The 19,544-nt window shown below is 35.5% G+C and overlaps 2 protein-coding genes and 1 non-coding gene across 3 annotated transcripts; all 3 read right to left on the minus strand.

The window, feature by feature from the left end:
* Positions 1-202: 202 nt before the first annotated feature.
* LOC149497893 (uncharacterized) lies at positions 203-3,056 on the minus strand. Its single transcript, XM_089719303.1, has 3 exons — positions 2,966-3,056; positions 1,275-1,363; positions 203-847 (listed from the first exon to the last, which is right to left on the minus strand). Exons 1-3 carry the CDS (start codon positions 3,054-3,056, stop codon positions 203-205), a joined length of 825 nt encoding a protein of 274 aa, XP_089575429.1.
* A 10,940-nt stretch (positions 3,057-13,996) lies between these two features.
* Positions 13,997-14,622, minus strand: LOC149497894 (uncharacterized). The gene is given in 2 exon segments (XM_089719304.1): positions 13,997-14,285; positions 14,410-14,622. Coding segments are annotated over 2 exon segments (495 nt in total). The 5' UTR covers positions 14,616-14,622.
* A 3,750-nt stretch (positions 14,623-18,372) lies between these two features.
* Positions 18,373-18,445, minus strand: TRNAK-CUU (transfer RNA lysine (anticodon CUU)). The gene has a single exon. It is a non-coding gene; the product is annotated as a tRNA-Lys (tRNA).
* Between the last annotated feature and the right edge of the window lie 1,099 nt (positions 18,446-19,544).

Raw genomic sequence — 19,544 nt, forward strand, 5'->3', positions numbered from 1 at the left:
TCATGTATCATTTGATTATTGAGAAAGGACATGTCAAAAAAAAAAAAAGAATTGAGAAAGGCAACCGTGATGGGTGGCAATGATGGAAAGGGCGGTGGAGGTGGAGGTGGAGGTGGAGGTGGAGGTGGACGTGCTTATCATGATTAAACCATGACGATTGCTGCTTTATATATATATATATATATTTTTACCAAATAGAAATTCATTGAAAAAGTGGAAATAAAATTCTACGATTAGTATCACTCCCTGATCCATGAAACTTGGGATGAGATATTAATACAAAAGAAAGATTCAAACCTTTTCTAGCTAGATTGTGGGCATCACTGTTAAAATGCCTTCTAATAAACTTCAAAGAAACTAAAGAAAACTGAGTAGCTAGATAGGAAACATCATGTATTAAGCCTTGAATACAAACAAAAGGAGAAGACGTCTTTGAAGCTGCATCCATGACTATTTTTGGGTCTCCCTCAAAAATAACATTGTGAAAATGATGCTGTAAAGCCATTTCCACAGCTTGTCTAAGAGCCATTGCTTCCAAAATAATGGGATTGGTTTGAAAAAGGATTTGCTTCACTGACCATGTTATAATCCTGTTCAAATGAGAACGTGCTATAATGGCAATGCAACCATAATTCATCTTGTTTTTCACAGCTGCATCAAAATTGACCTTCACAACATTTGGAGGTGTTGTAGATTCTTCAAGAGATGAAGATGGTTGATCATTTGGATGATTCAAAAGCTTGCAAGCATCTTTGAACTCTTGACTGTGAAAAAAAGCTTTCTCTAAGATTTCTTTCCAGTTCCAATCTTGATCGTGAAAAATGAGAGCATTCCTTGCCTTCCAAATCTGCCACAAAAAAAAACAGCAAGAGCTACCATATCATGATTTCCAGAATTGGAAAGGTTTTGATAAATAATTTGCCAGAATTCCTTGAAATCCATTCCATTGAAATTCGCGGTTCGTAATTGCAGGGGAGAATGGATCCAAACAGCAGCAGCCTTGTGGCGCAAAAAAAATAGATGCGATGAGGTTTCTACATCAGAGCACAACTTATGAAGATTCGTTTTTGTAGGGAACCTTTTAGCTAAGAGATCCCTACAGGAAGACTATTGTGTAAAGCTCTCCATTAAAAGATGCGGATTTTATTTGGAACATTCAAAGACCATACATTCTTCCATAATTATTGTTGACCTGCTCCATAGCTCGAATTCATTTGATGTTGAGAAGAACATAACTCTTTTTGCTTGCAAGCTTTATGATAGCCTGAACAAACTGAGTACTCTCCATTTTTGGTATAGTGCCACACTAAGGTGTCTTGAGCTGTAGTGATGCTAAAAGTAAGAGATAAGATTACTTTGGCATCTGCATCAACAAAATTAGTCCGCACAAGATTATAGTTCCAAATACCAGTGGTGGAATTAATAAGTTGCGAAACCCAATATATTCTGCTATGATCACCATTGAGAAGGCATGGCTTGAAGGGAAATTTTGGTGGTAGCCGTGGATCATCATAAAAAACAGATTTTCCATTTCTGATTTTCAATTGAAGACCTTGCTTAAGAAATTCTTTTCCTTTTAAAATACTCTTACCATCCCCAAGATTGATTACGCTTATGCCCAACTTCAAGAAAAGATGAAAAAGGAAAATATTTTCCTTTTAAAACTCGAGAGAGCAACGATTCTGAAAATTTAAGGATGCTCCAACATTGCTTCCAAGCAAAGCCAAACTGAGATATTCTAAATCTCGAAAGCCCAAACCTCCCTCTACTTTTCATTTGCATAATGAATTCCATGATAACCAGTGTTTTTTTTTTTTTCATCTTCTTTCTGGCCCTACCAAAACTGAGCTATGGTGGAATTAATTTTACGGCATAAACTAATAGGAAGCTTGAAACACGACATAGAGGAAATAGGAATGGCTGAAGCAATTGCTTTGATTAGGACTTCTTTACCTGCAGTTGAAAGCAATTTTTCTTTACAATTCATGAGTCATTGCCTTATTTTTTCTTGAATTTCGGCAAAAGTGATCCTTTTTGAGCGAGAGATAACTGATTGGAGACCCAAATATTTATCTTACCCTCCTATATGATTGATTCCCAGATATTGAGCAATTGAATCTCTACAAGCATAAGGTGTGTTGCGGTTGAAGAAGATAAAAGATTTGCGAAAATTAACCTGTTGGCTGCTGGCTTGGCTATATTAAGTAAGGATGCTTTTAATGTGAATGGCTTGCTGCTCAGATGCTCTACAAAACAAAATGGAGTCATCAGCAAATAATAAATGAGATATTGGAGGAGACCTTCTAGCAATTTTAACATTTGAAATTTGGTTCATTCTCTCAGCTCTAGTAATCATGTCAGAGAATCCTTCAACACATAGAAGAAATAGATATAGGGAGAGGGGTTCTCCTTGCTTGAGTCCTCTAGAAAGAGTGATAAAACCATACTTCTGTCCATTGATTTTGACACAATAAGAAACAGAGGTAACGCATGCCATAATCCAGTTTATCATTTAGAATGAAAACCAGGTTGGTTCATCATATGACTAAGAAAATCCCATTCAATCAATCATAGGCTTTGCTGACAGCAAGTTTAATAGCCATGTCATACCTACCACTGTTTCTTCTAGTTTTTAAGGAGTGCATCAGTTCATGAGCTAAGAGAATATTGTCTGAAATAAGTCTGCCTTTTGTGAAAGCACTTTGATGATCTCCAACTACGTGGTGCATGGTTCCTTGCAGTCTGTTAGTGAGAACCTTAGCAATGATTTTATAATACACTGTGCACAAACTAATAGGCCTCAAATGCTGCATGGTTTTAACTTATTTAGTTTTAGGAATCGAAGAGATAATAGTGTGGTTGATATTTTTAAGCATCCTTCCTGAACTAAAGAAACTTCTAATAGCCTTGAATATGTCTTCTTTAATGACATCCCAATACACATGAAAAAATTGAGCTGTCATACCATCATCTCCAGGAGCTTTTAAGGGATGGATGCTGAATACTGCTTGTTGAATCTCATCATCAGAGACCTCCCGAATTAAAAAGTCATTCATAACAGAAGTAACTCGACATCGGATACCTTAAGAGACCCTCTGAAAGTTACAGGGATTGGAAGATGTGAATATCGCTTCAAAATAATCCAAAGCAACAGCTACAATCTCTTTTTGTTCAATATGCCATACTCCCTGAGCATCTTCAATACCATTAATGAAATTTCTTTTATACCGCTGAGCTTAGCATGAAAAAAAGCAGTATTATTATCTCCCTTTTTTCAACCACACTTGTCTGGATTTTTGAGCCCAATAGATTTCCTCTTTAACAACTTCAGCCTTTATTTGGGCTTCTAAGTTTCGCACTCTATTGCTACTCCAACCATCCCCACTATGCTTAGCTTCTTTGAGAAGAATTTTGTAGAAAAGATAATTAAGAACAATTTTGTTTCACCTCTCTAATTACTTTTCCAGCAATTACAAATATTTATACTAGTTTTGTACAATTTAGATCCTAATTTACAGCCTAAATTAAAGGCAAAGATTTAAGATTTGTCAAAGTTTGATAGCAGATTTTCTTCATAATCTGTCAAACTTTGACAAATCCTATTTTTTGCTCATGTCAAAGTTTGACAGTAGATTTTCTTCACAATCTGTCAAACTTTGACATTTCTTTCTCCTTGATTTGCTCACGCCAACTCTCCCCCTCAAGTTGGTGAATATATGTCCATCATTCCCAACTTGTTAAGTGAGCTTTGAAAATCTTTTACGGACACAGCCTTTGTTAGGATATCTGCTAGTTGATCTTTTGAAGTGACAAACGGAAGACTAATTGTATTTTTGTCAAGATGGTCTTTGATGAAGTGCCGATCGACTTCCACGTGTTTGGTTCTGTCATGTTGAACTGAATTATTTGCAATTGCTATGGCTGCCTTATTATCACATAATAACTTCATAGGTGTTGACAGATGTATACCCAGATCATGTAAAATACGCTTTATCCATAGCAATTCACAGATGCCTTGTGCCATTCCGCGAAATTCTGCTTCTGCGCTTGATCTTGCTACCACTTTTTGCTTCTTACTTCGCCATGTAACTAAGTTGCCTTCAACAAAAGTGAAATACCCTGATGTGGATTTTCGATCGGTCAGACTTCCAGCCCAATCTGCATCTGTATATCCTTTGACCTCTCGATCTCCCTGTTTAGCGAAAAATAATCCCTTTCCTGGGCAAGACTTTAAGTATCGCAAGATCCGATGAACAGCCTTCATATGTTCTTCACTTGGTGTATGCATGAATTGGCTTACAATACTAACCGCATATGCAATGTCAGGACGTGTATGCGACAAGTATATTAGCCTCCCAACTAATCTTTGATACCTCTCCTTGTTAGCTGGAATTTGGTTTTGTTGAATGGCTAACTTGTGATTCACTTCAATGGGAGTTTCAACGGGCTTACAGTTAAGCATCCCAGTTTCTGCTAACAAATCTAATACATATTTTCGCTGACATAGATAAATTCCATTACTTGATCTTGCAACTTCAATGCCTAAGAAATATTTCAAGTGTCCAAGATCTTTAAGTTCAAATTCAGTTTCAAGGCTTTCTTGGAGGACAACTATTTCATTTGAGTCATTTCCAGTAACAACCAGGTCATCCACATATACAATAAGAGCAGTTACCTTCTCAAACTCTTGTTTGACGAAGAGAGTATGATCAGCATCACTTTGTTTGTATCCAATTTTCTTCATGAAATTTGATAGCCTTCCAAACCATGCTCGGGGGGATTGCTTTAATCCGTATAAGGCCCTTTTTAGTTTGCATACCTTGCCACCACAATTTATGCCTGGAGGAGGATCCATGTATACTTCTTCTTCCAAATTTCCATTCAGAAATGCATTTTTAACGTCGAACTGTTGCAACGGCCAATCTTGATTCGCTGGTATGGAAATAAGAATTCGTATGGTATTTATTTTTGCTACAGGAGCAAATGTATCTCCATAATCAATTCCGTACTTTTGTGTATACCCTTTAGCAACAAGCCTTGCCTTGTAACGATCTATGATTCCATTTGGATTAAGCTTAACTGTGAAGATCCATCTGCACCTTACAGTTTTCTTCTTTGGGGGCAGCGATACAAGTTCCCATGTATGGTTCTTTTGTAAGGCTTCCATTTCATCATTCATAGCTTTCTTCCATTTTGAATCCATCAATGCTTCCTGCACATCACTTGGAATAGATACAGGAGATAATTGATTTACAACAAGTGCATGTGATTTTGACAAATGATGAGAGGATGTATAATTGTTAATGGGGTACTTAGTCTTAGCATTAAAATCAGGTTCATATTGTGCTTTTGGAATTCCTCTATTCTTCCTAATTGGATATCTTGGTTCAGCTAGAGGAATTGGATCGTGAATTAAAGGAGATGAAGGTAGTGATGTTACCTGAGGAGACACCGACACATCTGGAATTTCTATGGCTGTTGGTGTGACTTGGGAAATTGTACTATCTTGATTTTCTTGGGCGCCATCATCATTCTCAGGTTGTGTGACAACAGGATCTGAAAGTTGTTTATCAGCCGTTTCTTGTTCTTCGAAGTATTCATGAGTGTTGTCTTCACCCAAATTAAGTGTAGTCTCCCCCTGAAGAGAGCACTCATGACCACCAAAATAAGGAGTATTTTCATGGAATGTGACATCGCGGGTTACATACATTTTATTTTCTGTAGGATCATAACATCGATATCCCTTTTGGAGGTTTGCATACCCAATAAACATGCAACGGACAGCTCGTGGATCAAGTTTACCTGCAACCCGGTGTACATATGCAGTACAGCCAAAGACACGAGGTTCAAGGTTCGGACTGATTGGAGCAGAAACTAATTCATGGAGTTTTTGATGTGGTGTTTTAAACTCAATGACTCGTGACGGCGTCCGATTAATAAGATATGCAGCAGAGCAAATAGCTTCGCCCCAGTATTCTCGAGGTACTTTCATGCCAAATAAAGAAGCTCGGACAACCTCTAGTATTTGGCGATTTTTTCGTTCTGCCAAACCATTTTGTTGTGGTGTACCAGCACATGAAGTTTGGTGTCGAATACCATTTTTTTGACAAAAAATTTTCAATTCAGAATTTATATACTCCCCACCATTATCAGATTGAAGAACTTTAATTCTGCATTGATACTGTGAATGTACCATTCGATACAGATTCTGCAAAACAGAACATACCTCTCCCTTGTTTCTTAGGAGATAGACCCAAATCATGCGAGTACACTTATCAATAAATGTCACAAAATAACGAGCACCAGATAATGTAGGGATTTGAGCAGGTCCCCAAACATCAGAGTGGATAATCATAAAAGGTGAAGTACTCTTATTATAACTAGGAAGATATGAAATTCTATGACTCTTAGCCATTTCACAAACGTCACAATCAAACTTAGCATTTGTATGTAAAAACAAACTTGGTTTTAATTTTCGAAGATAATTAAATGACAGATGACCAAGGCGACGATGCCATAACCAAACCATATCCTCATTTCCTTGACTGGCCTCAGTGTTATTTGCTTGATCAATTCTTTGTTTTCTTGAAGTGGCCAAATCAAGATAGTACAAGTTTCCACGCCTAATACCATAGCCAAGAATCCGTTGTGTTATAATGTCCTGAAAAATACATTTATTAGGCCAAAAAGTTGCAGTACAATTTAGAGTTTCTGTGATTTTACCAACAGATAAAAGGTTGGAAGAAAGAGAAGGAACTACAAGCACAGTATCAAGATTAATGGAATGCGACACATGTGTTGATCCTTCGCCAATAACGGGAGCAACTCCTCCATTAGCAGTGAGTACATGAGGTTGAGGTGAAGGATGAATATGTGAAAGAAGGGTAGAATCATTTGTCATATGATCAGTAGCAGCTGTATCAATTATCCATGTATTATTCCTAACAAGATAAGTGTAACGTCCCATTTTTCTATTGAATCGAGTCGTTGCTTAGAGTCGAGTCGGGCTGATCCAAAACCCGGTTCGATCCATTAGATTCTAGAGTGGGCTAGAATGGGATGTACTTGAAATAAGGAAAAGAAGTGGACTTACTTGAAGGAAACAAAAAGATCAAAGTATAAGGATTAGGACTTGATTTCACTAAAGTATAAAGTTGAGGTATTAAGTTGTACCATTTTGACACTTGAGGTACCATTTGGTAATTTTCATATAAAAATCAATGACATTCTAGAGACTACCGATGGATTCCATTTCATTTTCATTTCTTCATCCTTATCTTCATCTTCTTCCTCTACTTTCCTCTTAAACTTTCCTTTCTCCATCACGTTTAATGGTGGTGAAGATTTTAATGGGAGTTAAACATTAATTCAACTTCTATTCTATCCAAGTAAGTAAACCTTCTTGAATTTCATACTTGAATCATTTGGTGATATTTTTAGATGATTCATAAGAATTCTCATGTATAGGAGAGGTGATGTGACATCCTACTGAGTCGAGTCTTTTCATAGAGTCGAGTTGAGTCGGACCAAACCAAACCCGATTGGGGTAGAATGGGATTATAAGTGGACTTACTTGCACTCAAACAATACAGTTGAGGGATTAAAATGTAACATGTAGAAACTGTAGGTCTTATTTGGTAGTTGTCCCATACATTTAAAGAGATGGTTGGGAAGTGGACGTATACGAGACTTCCATTTCCATTTTCTTTCTTCCTTTTCTTCATCTTCATCGTCAACGTCTTCTTCATCTTCATCTTCCTCTGCATCTCTTTCATCTTTCTCTTCATCTCCTTCCTTTCTCCATCACTTTTCATGTAATTGACACACTAACTTCAACCTAGAACTCTATCCAAGTAAGTAACTTTTCTTAAAGTTCATACTTTTGTGATCTTTTAGATGATTTATCAGAGTGATTATGTTTAGGAGAGGGAAGCTCAAAGTAGGAGAACAAGGAAGCTAAGAAGAAGTTTAAAGCTCTTTTGGTTGAAGGTTTGATATCTCTTTTTATTTATCTTTTTCTTTGCATGAGAATTTGTGTGGTGTGCTGCTAATGAGGCAAGATTGCTTCATGTTGAGTGGGAGGACTGGTAATGGTGAGAAAACAGGGGAGGAAGTGAATAAATGAAGTAAATAGTGAGTTTATGTTGAAACAGGTTTTGCTGGAAATTTTACCAGTAACTTCATCTTGATTTTGACCCCATTTAATGATGGAATTAGGAAGTGTCATAGAAGAGTTATTTGTTCCTCTATGTGTTAGCTTTATGTGGGTTTTTGAATCATCCAAATCGGAGTTGTATATTGAGAGATATGACCAAAAGAGTACAGACAGTGCAGGCTGGAAGCGCGGGCGCGAATTGCATGAAGAGTTCGCGTTGCACACCTCGCGCTCGCGATTTTCAAATGCGCGCTCGCGACTTTCACCTGAAACTCTCTGACTCCTATTTGACACATCTCGCGCTCGCGACTTTCAAGTGCGTGCTCGCGACTTGTGCTCGCAACCTCTCTGACTCTCATTTGGCATTTCTCGCGCTCGCGATTTGCAAGTGCGCGCTCGCGTATTTGGCCCTTGGCCTGCAAGCGCTCGCGACCTTCATCGCGCGCTCGCGTATTTGGCCTGGGAACTCACTGTCTCTCATGTTGCACTCTACGCGCTCGTGACTTTCAAGTACGCGCTCACGACTTGTGCCCGATAACTCACTGTCTCTCATTTTGCATTCTACGCGCTCGCGACTTTGAAGTACGCGCTCGCGACTTGTGTTTTCATGCACTTTTGGACTTCTTTTTTTTCAATGCAATTGTATTCCTTTGCTTCACTTATATGCCTCCAATCATTTTAACATCAAAATACAACATGAGAACATGTATCAAAACAACATTCAAGCATGCAAATGATGTGAAATCAAGTGAACATTATGAATTATGAAATTATGAACTATTATTATGCTATTGTGTTATCTTATTGACATACCAACACTTTGCTCCATTGAGGTTAGGTAGAAACCATGTAGATAAGGCTATGTCGCAACATAGGATAGCAGATCTGTGCCCCATACAGTTTAGTACTCCGGCTACAGGCCGTTGAGTGGATATGATTATATATCGGCCATAGCAGCCAAGCATACAGTATTCATCCAGTTTCATACAGTTTCCCTTATCACCTCGGTTTCACTATAACCTTATGGAGCCATACAGATATTGTGACATAACAATTCATAAATCATACAGTATGATAAACAGTACGAAAGAAAATCAAGGTATAAGGAAAGGATCATGCTATATATGCTTATATGTTTGGTTATCCTTATGCATTTACATGCTTATTTCTATCTATGGATGTGCTTAATTGCTTCTTTCTATGTTGAGATATCCACTGAGCTTTATTTGCTCTGCGAGTTACCTGTTTAACTCGCAGGTTTTGAGACTAGACCGTAGAGAGTCGGCTTACAACTGCTGCAGTTCATCTGTAGAAGACTCAGTCTTCAGGGTAGCTACTCGTTTTGATGTATATCTTTTATCCATCCTTTCATGGCATGTACAGGACACACAGTTGAGCCCATTTCATTTTGTAAACTAGTATCATGTCTTGTAAACATTAAGTACATTATTTTTGTAAACAACATCAGAATGAGATTATATTCAGTATACATTATGATTTCAGCATGTCAGGCCATACAGTCAACCAGTTTGTAGCATCTCGACTCGGTTTATTCGGGTTAACGGGTGGACCGGGAAGGGGTGTTACAGGTGAGCTCAAGGTAGAAGAAAAAGGAAGCTAAGAAGAAGATTCCAAGCTTGTTAAGTGAAGGTGTGATATCTCTTTATATTTACCATTTTCTTTGCATGAGAAATTGTGTGGTGTGTTGTTAATGAGATAATATTGCTTTATGTTGAGTGGGAGGACTGGTAATGGTGAGAAAATAGGGGAGGAAGTGAATAAATGAAGTAAATATTGAGTTTATGTTGAAACAGGGCTTGCTGGAAATTTGACCAGTAACTTCATCTTGATTTTGACCCCATTAAATGATGGAATTAGGAAGTGTCATAGAAGAGTTATTTGTTCCTCTATGTGTTAGCTTTACATGGGTTTTTGAATCATTCAAATCGGAGTTGTATATTGAGAGATATGACCAAAAGAGTACAGACAGTGCAGGCTGGAAAACGCGACGCGCGCGCGAATTGCATGAAGAGCTCGCGACTGACTCTCATTTTGTACTGTACGCGCTCGCGACTTGCATTTACGCTCTCGCGACTTGTGCTCGCAACCTCACTACCTCTCATTTGGCACTTCTCGCGCTCACGACTTGCAAGTGCACACTCGCGACTTGGCCCTTGGCCTGTAAACACTCGCGACCTTCATCGCGCGCTCGCGAATTTGGCCTGGGAACTCACTGTCTCTCATTTTGCACTGTACGCGCTCGCGACTTGCATTTACGCGCTCGCGACTTGTGCCGATAACACATACGCGCTCGCGACTTGCATTTACGCCCTCGCGACTTGTGTTTTCATGCACTTTTGGACTTCTTTTTCTATGCAATTGGATTCCTTTGCTCACTTTGTATGCCTCCAATCATTTTACAACAAAAATACAACATTAAATCATGTATCAAAACAACATGCAAGCATGTAAATGATGTGAAATGAGGTAAGCACAACTTGTAATTGTATTCTATGCAATTGTGAAATGATGTGAAATGGTGTATGAAATTATGAATTCTATGCAATTGTATTTCCTTTTCTCAACTTGTATGTCTTCAACCATTTTAAAGCAAAAAAAAAAAGACAACATGAACACATGTATAAACACAAAATGCAAGCATGCAAATGGTGTGAAAATAACATGACACAAATATGTGAAAATAACATGACATAAGCATGCAAATTATGACACAGTTACTTTGCTTTTGTTTATCTATTGGCATTCCATTCATATGCTCCATTGAGGTTAGGTAGAAACCATGTAGATAAGGCTATGTCGCGACATAGAATAGCAGATCTGCGCCCCATACAGTTTGGTACTCCGGCTACAGGCCGTTGAGTGGATATGATTATACAGGCCATAGCAGCCAAGCATACAGTTTTATCCAGTTTCATACAGTTTTTCTTATCACTTCGGTTTCACTATAACCTTATGGAGCCATACAGATATCTTGACATAACATTTCATGAATCATACAGTATACTAAACAGCAAGAAAGATTATCAAGGTAAAATGAAAGTATCATGATTTGTGTGCTTACATTCCATATGTGAGTACATGTTTATTTCTATATATGTATGTGCTTATATGTTTCTTTATTCATTGTGATATTCACTGAGTTTAATCAAAGTTGCAGAATTCATACAGCATAAAGAACATCAGGTAAGATCATGGAAGTATAATGCTATATATGCTTACAAGTTTATTTATTGAATCTTTAAGGAGCCATACAGTCATGAGATGTTATTAATCATAACTTATATGATGTGACTAAAAGTGCATAAGTCATACAGCATAATGAATAGCAAGTAAGACAATGAACATATACTGTTATGTATTCTTACATGTTTATTGATTTCATTCATACAACACAATGAACAGCAGGTAAGATCATGATAGAATCATAATGTGTGATTTAAGGTTCATGTAAAGGAGTTATGAGAAAATTAGAACTCAATTATTGATGTTTATGAATTAGAAGTTTATTCGTTGCTATAAAGAGACATTCATGTTGAAATTTACTGATTCTAGGAGTATCAATGCTTTATGAAACTTGTATTTTAAGTTAGTTGCCATCGCACTTTGTTTAGTATGTGAATTATGAGAACCACTGAGTTTTATACTCAGCGCGTCGATTTTTATCACGCGTAGGTTGAAGATCGTGGTTGGTACTTGAAGACTTGAGGAGTACGTTCAAAGCAGAAGTGACTAACTTGGTCATAGTAGATTGAGAGTTGTAATATTAAGAATTATGGCATGTATTAAGATTTATGGCATGTATAATTTTTCCATTTGTTAGAGCTTCTGTAATTGGAAATATAATTGAAGCATGTAATTATTTTGGTGTAAGTATTTGGAGGAAATGATTGAATATGAAATATTTTACTATAGTTGGTATGATTAGGTCATGAAGACTTGAGATAGATCATGAATGCCATTAATTGCTGGATATTAAATGCTATTGAGGATTTATACAGTTATGACTATCTATATAAAGTGTTGTTGTGTTATGATGATTAGTTGGAGATATTGGAAGTCTGATATGTTAATTGGGAGTGTCTTATATTCATATCTCGCATACAGGGTGATATCAGCATGACAGGATATAAGTTCAACCAGATTGTAGCGTCTCGGCTCGGTTCATTCGGGTTAACGGGTGGACCGGGAAGGGATGTTACAATAAGTATTAGATAGACCTGGATTTTCAGCTTTTGTAACGTGTGCTGCAACTGGATTTGAAGTTGATGCAATTACTTCTTCATCTTTTGTGGTTGTGGCAGCAGCCTGTACAATTTTCTTCCTAGGTTTCTTTGTAAAATCCCACCATTCTGGATACCCAATAATCTCATAGCAACGTTGTTTTGAATGTCCTTCTTCACCACAGTGAGTGCACACATAATTATTTCCCTTGGAGCCAAATTTTTTTCCTTTAGCCTGTTGGGAATTTGTAGGGCGTGTTCGGACTGTCAAATGAACCATTCCATCTGGCTGAACTTTTTATTCCTCCATAGTTTGTCTCTGGTTTTGATCTTTGCGAACATATGCATAACATGACTCAAGATCAAGAGGTGGATCTTTCCTCAATATTTCACTTCGAGCTTGGTTGAATTCTGGGTCAAGCCCAGCTAAGAAGATATGAACTCGAAGTCGAGTCATATATTTATGCAGTGATACGATTACTGTAGCATTATCTTCTTGTGTTTGAATGCGAGCATCAATTTCTTGAAATATGCTAATCAGTTCATTGTAATATAAAGATAAGGATCTACCATTTTGATGAGTGGTAAATGATTTTCGATTTAGATCAAAAAGTTGTGTTTCATCCGAGCCATCATAAAACGTCTTTGCAATAGCTTCCCATATTTCTTTGGCTGTTTGAAGACGGATGAATCGTTACATCAAGAGTGGACTCATAGAATCAATGAGCCAACTCTTAACCCGGTTATTATCAAGAAGCCAGGTTTCCAATTGCTTGTCATTTGCAGCTGGTTTTGGTGTTGCACCGGTAAGAAATCCGGATTTATTTCGAGCTCCAATACGCATCTCCATAAGTTGCGACCATAATGGATAATTTGTATCATCTAAGATGATTCCAGAGGGGAGAGGGGCATTGTCTTGAACAATGATTCGAGATTCATGAGGGATGACAGCAAAAGGATTTTCTTCTGTCATGATTGCAGAAAAAAAATCAGTTTCTACCTAATTCGCTCTGATACCATGTAGAAAAGATAATTAAGAACAATTTTGTTTCACCTCTCTAATTACTTTTCCAGCAATTACAAATATTTATACTAGTTTTGTACAATTTAGATCCTAATTTACAGCCTAAATTAAAGGCAAAGATTTAAGATTTGTCAAAGTTTGACAGCAGATTTTCTTCATAATCTGTCAAACTTTGACAAATCCTATTTTTTGCTCATGTCAAAGTTTGACAGTAGATTTTCTTCACAATCTGTCAAACTTTGACATTTCTTTCTCCTTGATTTGCTCACGCCAACAAATTTTACGTTCCTGTAGCCATTTCTGTGAGTTCACAGAATTGTTTTTTGCCCACACCTATAATGCTCGCTTACATTTCTTGAGTTTGGAGAAAACCTTAAACAAATCTGAGCTATGTGTCTCATATTGCCAAGCCTCTTCCACCACATGACCAACATCAGGATTTAAGGTCCAATGGTCATCGAAATGGAAATATTTAGGACTCTTCCACACATTTGGATGGACATCAAGGAGTATAGGATGATGGTCTGATCCCAAATAATCAAGATGATAAACTTTTGCTTTGGGAAACTTGATAAACTAAGAACTAGTAGCAAGAAAATGATCTAGTCTTTCCTGAACATTCGAAGATCCGTCTCTTCAATTATTCCATGTCATTGGATGTCCTTAAATGCCTAAATCAGCCAGCGTCATACTATTAACAAAATCTCGAAACATATTCAGTTTCCACATTCCATAAGAACCTCCACCTTGTTTTTCTCTTAAACTCAAAATAGAGTTGAAATCCCCAGCAAAAAGAGTATAATAAGATAGGACTTGCTGATATTGTATAAGAAAATCAAATTGTTCCTTCCAGTGCATATCATCACTATTAGCATAAACACACATAAGATCACAACATAGATGCAAACTATCATCTTTCACCCTGGCATGCATAAAGAACTATTCTTTTTTAATGACCTTTGACATTTACTATCTCCCGCCAGATTAACGCTAAACCACCTGCTTTCCCTTTTGGTTGTACTGTATCTAGCACCTGGTATCCATATGTACAAAGTCTCTTAGTCACAAAAGCATCACTATTTTTAGTTTCAGCAAGAAAAATAATATCAGCGGAATGGGATTTGAAACTACCTTTGAGGTTATGAATTGTCAGGGGGTTCCCCAAACCCTGACAATTCCAACTCAAAAGTTTCATTGATCCCCTTGTAGCCATTTATGGCTGGCTTCCTCCACCATTGTATCATCAGGGCAGATTTTCTTGTTTTCCAACACTAATTGTTCTGTGAAAGGCCTCTTCTTGGGGCTTCTATTTTGCAACTCAAGCTGGCTTTGCAAAGCTGCATTATTTTCCTCAATCAGTTCTTCTATAACAACCCTTTTGCTACTTGCTAGTCTTTTCCATTGCTTCTTCTTAGGAACAGGGTCTGAAGGAGTATTTTAGTGTAAAACACTGGCTTGATTAATAATCAGGTCAGCCGCCTTCGAAGCCTCCTCTAATAGCGTTTGCTGATTATTAGTGCTGAATTGTGGAAACAAAATATCTTTTGTAATCAGCACAAGTTTGTCCAAAGACAATTGGTCTAGAGGGTGTTGGCCTGGCGAGAATAGGTCTTAGAGACCTGTATTGATGGGTTGGATGTTCTCAAGGAATGTTTTTTTCCTAGTTTTCCAGGTGATCTTATTCGGCTCAAGAGAAAAGAGTGAGGAATTAGAATCTGTCTTTGGGTTTGGGCGTTGATTTGGAGAATTGGGTATTTGGACCATCTTTTCTAAATTAGGGTTGCTAGTTGGGCTTGATACAGAATGGGCCATAACTATAGAATGGGCTTGGTCAGGCTGAGAATCACGGTCTTGGTTACGGTGTGCAGGTTGATTAGGACTAGCATTGAATGAAGGTAGGCCCTGATGTGATAGATTGAACAGGTTATCATGGCTGATTTGGTTTAGGTTTGAGCAGATTTGATGTCTTAGGGTACCACGTGGACGCTCTTGAATGGTAGTAGCTAAACCCCAATAACGAAGGTCGGGTGACATTAACATTGGCCTTGAATCTCAGATATCATTACCATCCATGGGCTTCATCTTGCCTAAGATAAACTTTTAATAATCCCCCAAATTAGTTACCAATTAGACTTGCATTAGAGTGGTTCATTTGGCTTGGGGACAAACCATGAGCTTGAATCCAGAAAGTGGATAAATTATAATCAATATCATTAAAAGCAATATCTGGTGGCCATTCTTTTAGAACCATATGTTGGTTTTGAAGTATCCAAGCTCTTCCTACAAGAATTCTTTGAACATCACATGCATTATGGAAAGTAAAAACAAAGGTGTTTATCTCTCTTAAGTATACAGAGAAATTCTCCTTGCAGTGCCAGGATTTAGTCATGATTTCTTTAACAACCTCCGCACTGTATTTCCCAGATGTAATAATTTTCCCAGCAAGCACATTCTTACTATTAATGCTTCTATTATCTTCTTCAATTAATGTTAGCACTGGACTGGAATCATGTGGTGCCAGGTTTGGTTAGTGAGAGGCATTAACTATTAGTGCAGCTTTGTCCATAAAGAAAGAAGACAAAAGGAAGGAAAGAGGGGCACACAAGTAAGGAAAAGGACGAAGAGGTTAAAGGACAAAGAAAATAACGGAATTTGAAAGAGTAAACATGGAGGTGGAAAGTTGAAATAGCAGGGTAAAAAGGGATCTAAAGTAAAGGGACAAAACCCAAGATAAAGGGAAGACCCTTGAGTAAAGAGAAGAGCTCTTAGCGAAAACTTCCCACGACTGACGATTGCTGCTTTATGATAATGTGGGGAGTGAAAATGGCAATTCGTGACTGACTTCCAAGACAGAAGAAGTTGGATAAAAATGGATTGAACCCCAAAAAAGAAAAGGAAAGGAAAAGGAATTATGTAAATCTTTTCTTTTCTTTTGATTAATCTATTATTAGCAATTTAACGTGTGTTATTAAATATTAATGATGAACTTTTGTGTTCGTTTCTCATGACTCTTTCTTTATCTGCTGATCAAAAGAAAAAAAAAAAAAAAAAAAAGGTTAGATTGCTTATTAAGAATCCAATAATAACAGTGATCCCTTTCTTGTACTGTTTACTTGTCTATTTAGTTTAAGTCAAGTTAAGAATATTCTTCTTCTTCTTGTTCTCTTTTTCTTTTTCTTTTTCTTTTTTCTTTTTTTTTTTTGGCAGAACCTTTTACATTACAATGAATTTTTATTTGTCCATTTCATTCATGTACTAGTTTGCCATTTATTCAGGTTATTTTGGACTGATTTGTTAAATAAAACAAGTTATAGGAAAAGAAAAGTGAGCAACTAAATATTTTAGTGAAGAAAAGATAGGAGTTTGCATATTGTTTTTTGAATTTTCTTTTTTTTTTTTTTTTGTTCTATTCTTGCAAATACATATTGCAAGTTGTAAAAGAATTGTCAATTTATATAGAATTTTAGGAAGTAGTAATTAATTATTTACATGTTTAAGGAATTTTTAGGATCTCTAACTCTAACCAAGTATCTTGGAAATTACAATGTAGGGGAAGTTCATGCTAAAATATTGAGAAATACAATGTGGGAGACGTTCATAGTACAAATTGATCAACAACATCCAATTTTTTCTTTTTAGTTTTTTTGAGATCTCTAAGGAGCATGGAATATGTAAACGACAAAATTTATAAGAAAACATATTTTAATTACTTGTAAGCTGTAAGTCATCTCTAAAACATAAAATCAATGGCCAATTCAGCAAAAAAAAAAATTAGGGGATAATACTTTTTTTTTTCCCAAAAAGAAAAAAATTTTTCTTCCCTTAAACATAGATTCGGATTTGAATCCCCCTCTCAAATTCTCAAAAAAAAAATACTCGGAATCACGTTAGCTATATTTACAAATTCAACTTTGTCTTAATCACTGCCTATTTCACAAATTTCTCTTTCAAATTTACTATTTAACTTCTGATATTACCAAGAAAATGGTATTCGTACATATGAAAAACATATTGAGCTTTAGATATTAAATTTAATTTTAATCCACACCTTTTAAAATATTTCAAATCTTTATCACTGAAATATTTCTTATAGACAATATTACATCCATTCAGTTAATTTTGATATTTTTTTTTTGACTTTTTACAATAATTATAAAAAATATTTCATCATCTCAATCTAGAAATTAAGAGTAAATGACTAAATTATTTAATTTATTATAATTAAAAGAGAAAATTTGGTGAAGATATTTAAATTTAAATAAAAGTAAAATCAGAATGAAACGGTTCTATACGACGGTAATTTGTAAAAATATTTTATAAGAGGAAAATAAAAATATTAAAATATTAAAATTAATGGAACAGAGAGGCAGTAAAATAACTATTGCATCTTTGAATTGGATCGCTATTGAAGTATCATAACTCTTTTTTTTTTTTTTGAAGTAATTATCACTCCTTTAATGTAAAAGATTGACTTGCACATTCAAATGGTCAAGCAAATCCAGTCCAGTCTATCGACCCGCGTAAAGTGCGGAATTAATTAATTTACTATTTGTATTTTATTTGAGATGTATATTATGTGTATTTAAGAATATTAGCTAATTGGTTAATATTTCCTCTGCTACATACTTTGTGTCCTGGATTCATTTATACATAGATTAAAAAAATTTAATCGATATAGTTAAAATTATCACGTTATTCAATTAAAAATAATTGTCACTTAACCTATGAGTTGTGAAAGCTGAAATGAGCTTTCGAGTTCATTTCACACTAAACACACATGCAGAGAGACATAAAAAACTTTAACTATAACTAAATCTCAAGCTAAATTAGACGATTTCTAATAATAAAGTCTGAATATGCTTACACAGAAAAAAAATGTTGGTTTGAGATTTATGCAAGGATTTTCCAGAATAGACTACAAATGGAAAACAAATATTTTAAAATAAAAATTACGCCCACCGTGGGGCTCGAACCCACGACCACAAGGTTAAGAGCCTTGCACTCTACCGACTGAGCTAGACGGGCTTAGATGTTTTAATGTTATTAAACACAATATATAATGTTATAATATTTTTAAAATAAAAATTAGAAAATTTCCGAGAATATAGAAAATTCTCTAATTAATAAAATAAAACACATAATTGTAAATTATTCCAAGACATTATCAATTTAAGGTCCAAAATCTAAGTCCATTTTCAAAACTGATAATTTGTCAAGCAAAATGTAATATTCAAAAGTGAGGTTCACGACTCTCGAAGCCAAAAGTTGGACATTTCTTTATTTTCAAATTTCAGTTTACATTAAGACATGGTCATCACCGTGTGGAATTAGAACGAGGAAGAAGAGTCAAGCTTGTGACATAATTTATGGGCACCAACCAAGACAGTAGGCAGATCTTTCACATTCTTGACCACAGAGAAAAAAAAACATAAAGAAAGAAAAAAAAATACTATTTCCATATACTTTTATCTATGGAGATTTGAATATAGAGTCTCTTTAAATATTTAAAATTGAGCACTTTTTTCTCTTTTATGAGTCTATTTAGTGCAAATTCTGATAAATTGAGCTAGTGGATTTTCGAACACTGAATGGTTTAAAAAAAATTAATATATTCTCTAATATTCTTTTACTTTTAAACTATTGAATAAATAAATAAAACCTAAAACTATTATAATAAGGAACGTATATATAATTTGACTCAATTAGCAACTAATTAATAGGTACACACCACATATTTTTAATTTTTAGGCATTTAATTTTCAAAGTAGTAGTAATTTTAATTTTAATTTTAAACTTATTAATATTGACTTGATCTCTCTGATCGGGCTTCAATAAAATCATAGAAGTATAGAAGATGAAAATTAATCCAATTTGATTTATCCGAGTTTTTAAATTTATCTGATCTAAATTTAGAATGATAATTAAAAAGATACATTATACATATGTCAATTATTAATTTAGATTTAATTTTTGAAATCAAAGTCTATTATCCTTAAATGAATTTAAAACATTATTTCAATATATTATATCCAAGCTACTAAAAAAATCCATAACTTTTTAATAAAAAATATATTACTAAAACTTAAACAGGTGAAATAATGGGCTTTAATTATGATTATCTGAC

The sequence above is a fragment of the Jatropha curcas genome, chromosome 3, assembly GCF_041381405.1.
Source record: "Jatropha curcas cultivar XTBG-Jc1 chromosome 3, XTBG_Jcur_1.0, whole genome shotgun sequence".
Lineage (NCBI taxonomy): Eukaryota > Viridiplantae > Streptophyta > Magnoliopsida > Malpighiales > Euphorbiaceae > Jatropha > Jatropha curcas.

Coding starts and splice junctions, on each gene's coding strand:
- LOC149497893 (XM_089719303.1), bottom strand. CDS start 3,056: ATGAATGACTTTTTAATTCGGGAGGTCTCTGATGATGAGATTCAACAA. Junction 1,364..2,965: donor AAAAGCTCCTGGAGATGATG/GTATGACAGCTC, acceptor TTGTTGATGCAG/ATGCCAAAGTAATCTTATCT. Junction 848..1,274: donor CCAAAAATGGAGAGTACTCA/GTTTGTTCAGGC, acceptor TTTTTGTGGCAG/ATTTGGAAGGCAAGGAATGC.